Consider the following 13614-nt stretch of genomic DNA (forward strand, 5'->3'; position numbering starts at 1 on the left):
GAAGCCAGATGCTGTATTCCCAGAATTGAGAACAGTGCTGAATATTTAGCATGCATATTATATACAATGTCAACATACCAAAATCAATTGTCAAAAATTGGAAAATAAAATTTAATAATACAATGAAACTTAGGATATGATAAAATTTCTAAGATAAATTCTAGTGAAAGATGTACAAAACTTTTACACCAAAAGCTGCAAATATTTCTGAAAAGTGAAAGACTTATCTAAAAGGAATAACATATCCCATGATCATAGATTAGAAGACCAACACTGTAAAATGAATTATAAATACAAACAGAATTATAAATTCAATGCCATGCTGATTTGTTTCTAAAATGATGTCAGTTTTGAGGAAGAATCTTGTTTTTATTTACATAAAAGTGGAGATATGTTAGTGGAAAATTCATATCATATCATCAAGTAGCTCATGGAAATAAAATCAGTAAAGTCTTCTATTATACAACTTTAGGCTGTTGAATAAATACACACATCTAGCTTCTTCATCTATTTATGGGCACATCTCTGCCTGGAATTTTATGGTAAAATAATTCTTAGATTCCACACATGTTTCCCTTTCCCTTTGCTTAAACATTCTTAGATATGAAGTAACATTTGCCCTTATCCTCAAAGTTAAAGTTTAATTCCCTGTATTGCGGAATAAAAATATATAAGAGCTGGGAGACATACAGGATGATAAACTATATAGCCATATAATGTAAGTATAATTGTCATGTACTGTATATTGATGATTATATCTGGATAAATATAAAATTGTCATGAAAACTTTTGAATGGAGATTAAGAAAAGATGGCATGTTAGAAGGATGTGTGCTCATTTTCTCCTGTGAGAACATGAAAATCAAAACTAGCTGTTGAACAATCAACAGGAGAACACTGAACCCACCAAAAAAGATATCCCAAGTCCAAGGACAAAGGAGAAGCTACAGTGAGACTGTAGGAGGGGCACAGTCACAGGAAAATCAAATTCCATACCTGCTAGGTTTGCAGCCCACAGACTGGAGAGTAATAAAGCCAAACAAGTTCTTACATTGTTGGAAGGTTCTAGGCACCACATCAGACTTCCCAACCTGGGGGTCCAGCAAAGAGACAGGGAATCTGACTTTGAGGACAGTGGGATTTGATTACAGAACTCCCAAAGGACTGGGAGAAACAGAGACTCTTGGAGGGTACAAACAATATCTTGTGCATACCAGGACCCAAGGGAAAGGAGCAGTGACCCCACACGAGACTAAGTCATACCTGCCTGTAAGCATTTGAGGGTCTCCTGTTGAGTAGCCATGGATTGGAAGCGGCCTGTCTTGGGGACAGAGGCACTGGCAGCAGCAGTCCTGGGAGGCATGTGTTGGCATAAGTTCTTTTTGGAGGTCACCAATAGACCTACCACAGAGCCTATGGACTCCAGACTGGATCACCTCAGGCCAAACAGCTAACAGGGAGGGAAAACAAGTTATCAAGAGACAATGTGATTAAAGATTTACTGGGCATGGCCCTGCCCACCAAAGCAAGACCGTGTTTTCTCCACAGTCAGTCCCTCCCATCAGGAAGCTTATACAACCCTCTATCCACAGCCATCAAAGGTCAGACAGAAGAAGTAAGAATTGCAATTCCAAGGCCTCCAAAATGAAAAGCACAATCACAATAACCAAAATGATCACATGGATCACAGCCTTGTGTAACTCAATGAAGCTATGAGCCATACTATGCAGGGCCACCCAAGAATGGCAGGACATGGTGGAGAGTTCTGACAAAACCTGGCCCACTGGAGAAAGAACTGGCAATCCACTTCAGTATTCTTCCCTCAAGAACTCCATGAACAGTATGAAAAGGCAAAAATAAATGACACTGGGAGACGAGCCACCCAGGTTGGTAGGTGTTCAATATGCTACTAGGGAAGAGTGGAAAAACCACTCCAGAAAAAATGAAGAGGCTGGGTCAAAGAAGAAACAACTCTCAGTTGTAAATGTGCCTATAGATGAAAGTAAAGTCCAATGCTATAAACAACAATATTGCATAGGAATCTGGAATGTTAGGTCCATGAATCAAGGCAAACTGGATGTGGTCAAGTAAAAGATGGCAAGAGTGAACATTGACATTTTAAGAATCAGTGAACTAAAATGAATGGGAATGGGTATATTTAATTCAGATGGCCATTACATCTACTACTGTGGGCAAGAATTCCTTAGAAGAAAGGGAGTAGCCGTCATACTAAATAAAAGAGCTGAAAATGCAGTACTAGGGTAAAATCTCACAAAAATTACAGAATGATCTAAGTTTGTTTCCAAGAAAAACCATTCAGCATCATAGCAGTTCAGGTCTATGCCCCAACACTAATGCTACAGAAGGTGAAATTGAACCATTCTATGAAAACCTACAAGACCTTCTAAAACTAACACCAAAAAGAGATGTCCTTTCCATCACAGGGGATCAGAATGCAAAAGCAGGTAGTCAAGAGACCCTGGAATAACAGATAACGTTGGCCTTGGAATACAAAATGAAGCCAGGCAAAGGCTAACAGGGTTTTGTCAAGAGAACATACTGACCACACCAAATATCCTCTTCCAACAATACGAAAGGTGACTCTACAAATGGACATCACCAGATGGTCAATACTGAAATCAAATTAATTATATTCTTTGCAGCAAAAAATGGAGAAGTTCTGTACAGTCAGCAAAAACAAGACCTGGAGCTGACTGTGACTCATATCATCAACTCTTTATTAAAAAGATTTAGGCTAAAATTAAAGAAAGTAGGGAAAACCACTAGACCATTCAGGTATCACCTACATCGAATCTCTTATGATTATAGAGTAGAGGTGATGAAGAGATTCAAGGAGAAGATCTGGTATATAAAGTACCTGAAAAATTATGGACAGAGGTTTACAACATTGTCCAGGAGGTGGTGATCAAACCCATCACCCCAAAAAAGAAATGCAAGAAGGCAAAGTATTTGTCTGAGGAGGCATTAAAAATAGTTAAGAAAATAAGAGAACCGAAAGACAAAGAAGACAGGGAAAGATATACCTAACTAAATGCATAGTTTCAAGAATAGCAAGGAGAGGTAAGAAAGCCTTCTTAAATAAACAATGCAAAGAAATAGAGGAAAACAAGCGAATGGGAAAGACTTGAGATCTTCTCAGGAAAATTGGAGATACCAGGGAACAATTCATGCAAAGATGGGCACAATAAAGGACAGATATTGTGAGGACCTAACAAGCAAAAGAGATTAAGAAGAAGTGACAAGAATACACAGAACTGTACAAAAAAGATCTTAAAGACCCGGATAACCATGATGGTATGGTTACTCACCTAGAACCAGATATCCAGGAGATGAAGTCAAGTGGGACTTAGGAAGCATTACTATGAACAAAGCTAGTGGAGTTGATGGAATTCCAGCTGAGCTATTAAAAATCCTTATAGATGATTCTGTGAAAGTGCTGCACTCAATATGCCAGCAAGTTTGGAAAATTCATCAGTGGCCACAGGACTGGAAAAGTCAGTTTTCATTCCAATCCCAAAGAAAGGCAATACCAAAGAATATTCAAACTACTGTACAATTACTCTCACTTCACAGGCTAGCAAGGTAATGCTCAAAATTCTTATATCTAGTCATGTTATAGTCATTCTTCTAGTACATGAGCTGAGAATTTCCCAGTGTACAAGCTGGATTTAGAAAAGACAGAGGAACTAGAGATCAAATTTCCAACATCAGTTAGATCATAGAAAAAGCGAGGAATTTAAAAAAATCTACTTTTGCTTTCATTGACTACACTAAGATCTTTAACTGTATGGATCACAGCAAACTATGGAAAATTCTTAAAGAGATGGTAATGCCAGAACTCCTTATCTGTCTCTAGAGAAACCTGTGTGCAGGTAAAGATGCAATAGTTAGAATCAGACATGGAATAATGGACTGGTTCAAAATTGGGAAAGGAGTATATCACAGCTGTATATTGTCACCCTGATTACTTAACTTATATGTGTAGAACATCTTGTGAAATGCCAGACTGGATGATTTACATGCTGGAATCAAGATTGCTGGGAGAAATATCATTATTTCAGATATTCAGATGATACCACTCTAATGGCAGAAAGTAAAAAGGAATAAAGAACTTTTACATGAGGTTGAAAGAGGAGAGTAAAAAAGCTGGCTTAAAACTTAACATTAAAAAATCTAAGATCATGGCATCTTGTCCCATCACTTCATGGCAAATAGATGGGGAAAAAGTGGAAACAGTGACAGATTTTATTTTCTTGGGATCTAAAATCACTACAGTCGATGACTGCCGCCATGAAATTAAAAGACACTTGCTCCTTGAAAGAAAAGCTGTGACAACTTTGACAGCATACAAAAAAAACAGAGATATCACTTTGTGGACAAAGGTCCCTATAGTCAAAGCTATGGTTTTTCCCATAGTCATGTATGAATGTGAGAACTGGACCATAAAGAAGGTTGAGCGATGAAGAATCGATGCTTTGCAACTGTGGTTTTGGAGATGACTCTTGAAAGTCTCTTGGATAGTAAGGAGATAAAAATAGTCAATCTTAAAGAAAATCAATCCTAAATGTTTATTAACAGGCCTGATACTGAAGCTGAAGCTGAAGCTCCAATACTTTGGCCACCTGATGCAAAGTGCCAACTCATTGGAAAAGATCCTGATGCTGGGAAAGATTGAGGGCAGGAGGAGAATGGGGTGACAGAGGATGAGATGGCTGGATGGCATCACTGATTCAATGGACATGGGTTTGAGCAAACTCCAGAAGACAATGAAAGACAGGGAAACCTGGCATGTTGCAGTCCATGATTTTGCAAAGAGTTGGACACAACTGATTGACTGAGCACATGCACCCACACACATTCTAGGAAAATTTCCATCAGTAATTGGATTTAAGGAAAGTGTTAACTATCAAGGTACTTAATTTTTTAATTTAAAATCCGGTATTTGGATTCTTAAATAACCATGTTTATATCTAAAACTGTTAATCAATGCTTATCTTCTCATTGAATTTATCTTCTGAGTAAATTGTTGCAAGGTATTTTTCATAAAAGTGATAGAACATATACCAAATACAGTATATTACATATTATTGTTGGGAAAATGAAGATAGAGATATGTGTTTATTTAGCAGAAAGTTATAGTCTAGTTAATAAAATTTGTATTCGGACTGTGTATGTTTCCATCAAAATGTAACCTACGTTATCTCACCTTAAGTTATTGAGTTTTACATGTTTATATCCATGTGTATATGTATATATATCTTGCCTGGAGAATCCCAGGGAAAAAGGAACCTGGTGAACTACAGCTCATAGTGTCACATAGAGTCAGACACAACTGAAGTGACTTAGCATGCACAAACATACATATATATGCTGTAAGTATGTTTGTACATGTGGTAAATATGTGAATATGTATCTTGTTGTTGTTGCTGTTGCTTGTATTTAACCTGAACAAAGGGAGTACCTTGTGTCATCTGATTTCCTAGGATTTTTTCAGAGAGATTGACATAAATGTTCAACATTTGTTTAATTTTTACAGATTACATAATTTTTGTTTTGATAGAATAGCATTAAATGAATGCCATGCCATTCTAACTTCTGTCTATGAACTTGAAGACAATAAACTGTGAATGGTTACAACATCTTATTGGACCTCTGGACTTTCAGAAATATGAGTCTCCTAATACCCTGAATATGGAAATCTCCTTAAGATACTTTAGAAAAAAAATTTGTTTTAGAAAAAAAGCTTATTTACTATGGAACAGTTCCTGGGTCATATAATTCCTTGAAATATCCTAAATTTTTTCAAAATACATCAAAGTGTAAATTGGTTGGTTATTATTAGGTAGATTCTAACATATATGATGAAATATATACATATAAAGTGATATAAAGTTAAGTGATACATTTTAAAGCCTATCAAACTTTTATATGGTTGTTTTCATTTGAAAAAATCAATTTTGTATACTGATACTTAATTGTTTTTTAGTGCAGAGAGTGTTTATAATAAAACATAATCAGCCAATGTGTTTAACTGTGGACTAGAGAATAAGTTTTCCCTAAAGGTCTTTGCAAAAAAAGTAAGAAGTTTCCGTAATGATTAGATAGTCAGCCCAGTTGAGTCTTTAAAGTCTTGCATAAGGTTGAGAAAATTACACTTTGGTTTAAATACTATTCTTCACCAAAGTTTTCATGCTAAATGATTGAAGGCTTAAAATATATGAGGAAAAAAAAAAAAAAAAATCTTACAAATTAATTGTGTGGTAATAGTTCCTAAAATGTATTTTAAATTATAGATTTTTAAAATATATTTTATGCCTCTCTGCAGCAGTGCCCCATTAAATAGTTTAATAATTAAGAATATATGTGATCTTTCTATGACCTCAAGCAATAGGATTTTATTTAAAAAAAGAATTATCAGAAAATGAATCATTGTGAGTCTCTAATTATCACCTCTAATGGACTGTATTAGAGTCATGGAATCATCTTTTTTTAACTGTAATTTTGCAGCTCCATCTCCTGTTCCTTGTTTAATATTTTATTCCAAACAAAATATCCTAGAATAATAAGCTTTATATCAGCATAAGAGGGAATATGCCTCAGTGGAAAGGGACTTTACATGTTTTATGAAATGAAAGACAGCTGATATGTCTATTTATCTAGTCTATTTATTATGCTTTCCAGGCAGGCATCAAGTACATGGATGGATGAAGGCAAAGAAGGCAAAGTCACAGTAAAATCATTCAGTATCAGCTCTTCAGATGCAGCTTCCTCTAAAGTAAGTCTGAAGAAACTGTAGTTCCTTGATGAGTTTACTATAACTCAAAACAAAAACATATGTCTACTCTGAGACATTATATTTAAAATGTTAAATTTTACTTTAATGCTTATGTATGTAACTTAAATTTTATTTTTTCCATGTAGGTGTATTTTAATTGGGTTACGTCAGGGTTGGCTGTTATACATTTATTACTTGTATGCTTTCTGCAAAGATAATATAAAGGTATGTATTTGAGATTTATTTGATCTTTACTGAATTTGAATCCTCTCAGGTTTACAAGGGGCTGGGGAGAATCTTGGTGCAGTGAACTAGGACCAGTAATCAGTGAAAGTGAAAAGTTAAAGTGAAAGTCACATCTAACTATTTGCAACCCCATGGACTCTATAGTCCATGGGATTCTCCAGGCCAGAATATTGGAGTGGGTAGACTTTCCCTCCTCCAGGGGATCTTCCTGACCCAGGAATCAAACTGGGATCGCCTGGTTTGCAGGCGGATTCTTTACCAGCTGAGTTATGAGGGAAGCCCCAGTATTCAGTAGTCTTATCTATACTCAACCTGAGAGGACATGACCCCAGGGACATGCTTGACTTCCTAAGGAATATATCTGTTTCATTCTTATTTTATCTTCAAGTTTCTGCATTAAGCTTATCATGTAATCATAGTCACCAATATCTTGGGGATGATGAAAGGCTGTAAAATAGGTCAGCTATTTCAAAAAATAGATATACATAGTAAAAGTTTATGCAGTTCCATTAAAAGAAATATTTCACAATATGTATGGCTCCATTGGCATGTTACCTATTAACACTTCCATTTTTATAAACTGTTTTATTATAGCCTGTTAATATTAAAAATGTACTACATTCTCTACATCCATGGCTTTTAGTTCTACATATTTCTCTAGTCTTCATCTCCAGAAATGAGTTACTAATATCTTAAATTAATTCTATAATATTTTTATCATTTATTGTAGATTTCAAACTTCAAATGAAAATTGGAGATACCATGCAAAAATATATATGAATTAGAATAATAACTTGGAGGAGGTATATTTTGATAAAAAATAAGTACACATTTAATTGCTTCTTTGGCAAAATTGTTTAGGTTGAAATTTATAATTTTCAGTTTATGGACCTAACTAGCTCTTGAATCTCACCTGGTGAACAAAAATGTTCATGTTGCTTTCTCTTTCTCTGCCAAAGTTTCTGTGGTGTGTGTTCTAAGTCACTTCAGTCATGTGTGACTCTTTGCAACCCTATGGATTGTAGCCCGCCAAGCTCCTCTGTCCATGGGATTTTCCAGGCAAGAATACTGGGGCGGGTTGCCATTGCCTTCTCCAGGTTCTGGCTTTGGTTTCAGTCCAGGTTCGATGCACGATGCTGGATGCTTGGGGCTGGTGCACTGGACGGCCCAGAGGGATGGTATGGGGAGGGAGGAGGGAGGAGGGTTCGGGATGGGGAACACATGTATACCTGTGGTGGATTCATTTTGATATTTGGCAAAACTAATACAATTATGTAAAGTTTAAAAATAAAATAAAATTAGAAAAAAATAAAATAAAATATACTTTAAGTAGGTGTTATTTTAATTTGCTTAGCTCACACTGAAGATCCAAGCCATTACCTAATGCACTGTAGGTAAATTATAATTAAACTTATTTATTTATTTATTTTATATCTGTTCATGTCTTGTTCTTTTATTTATTTTTATTATTATTTTTTTAATTTTTATTTTATAAATAAATGGAGTATTTTATACTCCATTGTGTATATGTACCATTGTGTATATGTACCACAGCTTTCTTACCCATTCATCTGCTGATGGGCATCTAGGTTGCTTCCATGTCCTGGCTATTATAAACAGTGCTGCGATGAACATAATTAAACATATTTATAAGTTATTTAAATTTATTGGTAAATGAGGTATCATAAATTCTTCCAGGCCTCAATATATTGTTCTATATTAATGTCAATTAAATGTCTAGGTTGATATTTTGTCAAAATTAAGGTAATGACTTTGGTTTTGGAAGAGGAGGTTGGGATTTGGGAGATTTCTTTCTTTTTGGGGAGAGTAGTTACTAGATTTCTTTTAGGTGTTTTTGAACTAGTGTTTGTTGTGGCATTTTTCCTTCGTCTATCAAGTGGATTTTTAAAAATCAATAATAGATGGTCCCAAATCAGTTTATTTAATTTATAGAGAAGATTTTATATCATTCAATATTTTTAATAATTATCACAGTGCATACTGTCTTTGGAATCTGAGGTGAGAGAAAGTCTGATTATTAACTTTCTATTTGCTATTTCAGGTGCCTCCTTAATATATACTTCCCTCTTGTCAGGATTTTGGAACCATGGGAGACATTTTATGTATAAATATTATTTTATGTATGCAGATAATTTTAGATATATCTGAATATTTATTATTTCTCTTTATAGGCTGATACAATTATTATATATGCATTTCTTTTTGTGATCAGACATATTTCATGGTAATTTAAGTAAGAAATAGAAAAGTATCTATACATGAATTCTTGTATTCTTAATGACATATTTGTAAGTTATTACAAGCTTTTCTCAAACTGCCTAATGTTTCTCACTTACTCACCTTTTCTCATTGTTAACCCAATATCCTTATTATTTCTTAGCATAACAGCCTTTTTTAACACATGTTTGTTTCAGTCTACTTTTGCTACATCTCTCCCAGTTCCTCAGGTGGACTTCCTGGCAGTCATGCACAGCCATGATAGAGAATAGCTGTAAACTTTAGATGGAGAAAATCAGTTTGTCTTACATTTAGAGTTCAGAAAATATCGGTGTGTTGTGTCCATCATAAAGATACATAACAAATGATAGGAACATTTACTATACTTTTTGTAATTTTATTAAATATTTTAATATTGTAAAGTAATTAACCTCCAATTAAAATAAATAAATTTATATTTAAAAATTTAAAAAAAGCAAGGAGCTAATAAGATATTATTTGCTCTGGAAATACACAAAGGTCAGGTTTGTGTCAGAAGATAAAAGGCAAAATTTAAATTCATTAACTTTGAATTAATCATCTTATCATGGTATTTGATTCAAAGTTAATGTCAGTGTTAAGTTTATATTTAATTCACTCTCAAACTTTTCCTTATGTCTGATTATTTTTTCCTCAATTCATTAAATATCTTCTACATTCACAAGAATAATAAACACTAATTGATTAGAATTACGGGGCTTCCCTAGTAACCTTATGTTGGTAAAGAATCTGCCTGCAATGCAGGAGACCCAGTTCGATTCCTGGGTCAGGAATATCCCCTGCAAAAGGAAATGGCAACCCACTCCAGTATTCTTGCCTGGAGAATCCCTTGGACAGATGAGCCTGGCAGGCCACAGTCCATGGTGTTGCAAGAGTTGCATGTGACTTAGTGACTAAATGATGACAGATTGATTAGAAAGGCAATACATGTTATCATTCTCTTCATGCCAGTTCACAACCAATATAAATTCAAAATAGAGAAACACAATAAACATTTAACTTTATAGTATATCTAACAAAATTTTATGTTGGTTAAAATTTTTATTACTTATATAGAGTGAACTGAGTAGAAGACTAGGTTTATAACAAGAAAACAAAGCTTCAGTGTATCCCCTTGAAGATATTTTAAAAGGAAGAAAATAATTTATGTTGGGAAATCACCTAAATTTTTATCTTATTTCTATTATCAAAATATGTTGAACTTTACATTATGTAAAACCTTTATTTGTATTTTGTAATTTGTTAAGTCTCTATAGTTTAATAAACACAGATTCAGTGTATTGACTAAAGGAAGATATATTCCCTAAGGTGATTCAAGAACATTTTCTCGCACGTTATAATCATCACCTTTTTCTCTTAAGGAAAGTCAATATCGTATATGGAATTCTCAGATATGGTCTGCTTTTATATTTTTATTTAAGTCATGAAAACAGGAAATCAAAGTGTCAAAACAGATTTTATACTTCTTGGTCTTTTCCAATATGGCCCAGTGGACACCGTTCTCTTTGTTGTCATTGCAATCCTGTTTTCTGTCGCTCTGATGGGGAATATCATACTGATTCTTCTCATTCAACTGGACACCAGACTCCACACTCCAATGTACTTCCTACTCAGTCAACTCTCTTTCATTGACATGATGTACATCTCTACCACTGTGCCCAAAATGGCAACCAACTTTCTGTCCAATAGTAAGACCATTACATTTTTAGGTTGCGAGATTCAAGCATTTGTGTTCTCGGTCCTTGGTGGAACTGAAGCTCTTCTTCTTGGTTTCATGTCTTATGATCGCTATGTAGCCATCTGTCACCCTTTACGTTACCCTGTACTCATGAGCAAGAAGATCTGTTGGTTCATGATCACATGTGCATGGACCAGTTGTTCCATCAACTCTTTAATACATACACTGTATGCATTTCAACTCCCCTTCTGTAGATCTCGACTTATTAATCACTTTTTCTGTGAAGTTCCATCCATGTTGCCGTTAGTGTGTCAGGACACTTCTCAGTATGAACATACAATACTCCTGAGTGGACTTATTATTCTGTTGTTACCTTTCATGGCCATTTTAGCTTCCTATGCCTGTGTACTTACTGTGGTATTCCAGATGAGTTCAGGAAAAGGGCAGACAAAAGCTGTCTCCACTTGTTCCTCTCACCTGACTGTGGCAAGCCTGTTCTATGTAACCACTCTCTCCACCTATACAAGGCCACACTCCTTGCATTCCCCGGAAGAGGACAAGATCGTAGCTGTGTTTTATACCATTATTACACCTCTTCTGAACCCATTTATCTACAGCCTGAGGAATAAAGAAGTTATAAGGGCCTTGAGGAGAGTCTGTGTGCAGAAAATATGACCGTAGGAATTCCTTATTGACTGAGACTGAATAACATAAAAAAGCTGTGCTTAAAATACTGTCTTAGAATATGTAAATGATAATACAAACTGCCTAGTAATATATGAAACCTAAGAAATGTTTATGAAGGAAAAAAGTGATAAAAATCTTTATTACTCCTGATATCAGAATTTCCTTGAGCATTGTTATTTTAACTAGATGAATTTTCAATATAGAGGCTTGAGAAACACTGTATTGTCCAACTTATTTAACTTTGAACACAATAAAATTCAACCCTTTTAATCCAATGTTTTCATATTATTAATATTTTTAATGGGATATTTAATACCTGCGATCCAAAGCATGGGGTTCCCAGGTGATTCAGTGGCAAAACAATTTGCCTGCCGACGCAAGGATATGCAGGAGATGTGGGTTCCATCCCAAGGTTGGGAAGATCCCTTGGAGGAGTAAATGACAACCCACTTCAGTATTCAGTATTCTTGGCTGGAGAATCCCATATACAGAGGAGCATGGCAGGCTACAGTCAATAGTGTCACCAAAGACAGATATGACTGACAGACGCAGCACACATTCAAAGCATATGGAATATACTTTATCCTAGAAAAGGAGTACGTCAAGGCTGTATATTGTCACCCTGCTTATTTAACTTATATGCAGAGTGCACCATGAGAAATGCTGGGCTGGAAGAACCACAAGCTGGAATCAAGATTGCTGGGAGAAATATCAATAACCTCAGATATGCAGATGACATCACCCTTATGGCAGAAAGTGAAGAGGAACTCAAAAGCCTCTTGATGAAAGTGAAAAAGGAGAGTGAAAAAGTTGGCTTAAAGCTCAACATTCAGAAAACGAAGATCATGGCATCTGGTCCCATCTTTTCATGGGAAATAGATGGGGAAACAGTGTCAGACTTTATTTTTCTGGGCTCCAAAATCATTGCAGATGGTGACTGCAGCCATGAAGTTAAAAGACGCTTACTCCTTGGAAGGAAAGTTATGACCAACCTAGATGGCATATTCAAAAGCAGAGACATTACGTTGCCAACAAAGGTCCGTCTAGTCAAGGTTTTTCCAGTGGTCATGTATGGATGTGAGAGTTGGACTGTGAAGAAAGCTGAGCACTGAAGAATTGATGCTTTTGAACTGTGGTGTTGGAGAAGACTCTTGAGAGTTCCTTGGACTGCAAGGAGATCCAACCAGTCCATCCTAAATGAAATCAGTCCTGAATATTCATTGGAAAGACTGATGCTGAAGCTGAAGCTCCATTACTTTGGCCACCTGATGTGAATAATTGACTCATTTGAAAAGACCCTGATGCTGGGAAAGATTGAAGGAGGGAGGAAAGGGGATGACAGAGGCTGGCATGGTTGGGTGGCATCACCAACACAATGGACATGAGTTTGAGTAAACTCCTGGAGTTGGTGATGGACAGTGAGGCCTGGCATGCTGCAGTCCATGGGATTGCACAGTCAGACACAACTGAGTGGATGAACTAAACTGAACTGAACTGAACTGTTCCAGAGAGATAGTTCAGCACTCAGCAGTCCTCTGAATTCTTCACTTGGGAGAGCATGAAGCTGGAGGAGCATTGTATTCATGAATGAGGTAGGAAATTTGTCCATTTCATCCTTTTCTTCTCAAGAGTTCATATTATTTTTATTTATATGATAGTTAATCATATTCAATAATATTTCATAGTGATGACTTATAGGATAATTATTTTAGAAATATAATCATATATTGAGAATTTTATTCACTTGTATTAAAATAAAACATTTTCAAAATTGTATGGTTCCAAATGCAGTGCTAATTATGATTAACATTTCCGTTTTCCAAACTTTATTTTATTTAATAATATTAAGGATATAAATTTTATTTGTACCTTCCAGTTCTACAGATTTCTCTATTTCTCATCTCCTGAGATGAGTTACCATATATTTTAAA

At 35.4% G+C, this 13614-nt stretch overlaps 1 protein-coding gene across 1 annotated transcript; it reads left to right on the forward strand.

Moving 5' to 3' along the window:
• The first annotated feature begins 10696 nt into the window (after positions 1 to 10696).
• On the forward strand, positions 10697 to 11671 carry OR2AK2 (olfactory receptor family 2 subfamily AK member 2). The gene has a single exon (XM_014483330.1). It carries the CDS (start codon positions 10742 to 10744, stop codon positions 11669 to 11671), a length of 930 nt encoding a protein of 309 aa, XP_014338816.2. The 5' UTR covers positions 10697 to 10741.
• Positions 11672 to 13614: the final 1943 nt, after the last annotated feature.

The sequence above is a fragment of the Bos mutus genome, chromosome 7 (genome assembly GCF_027580195.1).
Source record: "Bos mutus isolate GX-2022 chromosome 7, NWIPB_WYAK_1.1, whole genome shotgun sequence".
Classification (NCBI taxonomy): domain Eukaryota; kingdom Metazoa; phylum Chordata; class Mammalia; order Artiodactyla; family Bovidae; genus Bos; species Bos mutus.

What these genes read in the sequence shown, in the direction of transcription:
- OR2AK2 (XM_014483330.1), top strand. Translation starts at nt 10,742, where the DNA reads ATGAAAACAGGAAATCAAAGTGTCAAAACAGATTTTATACTTCTTGGT.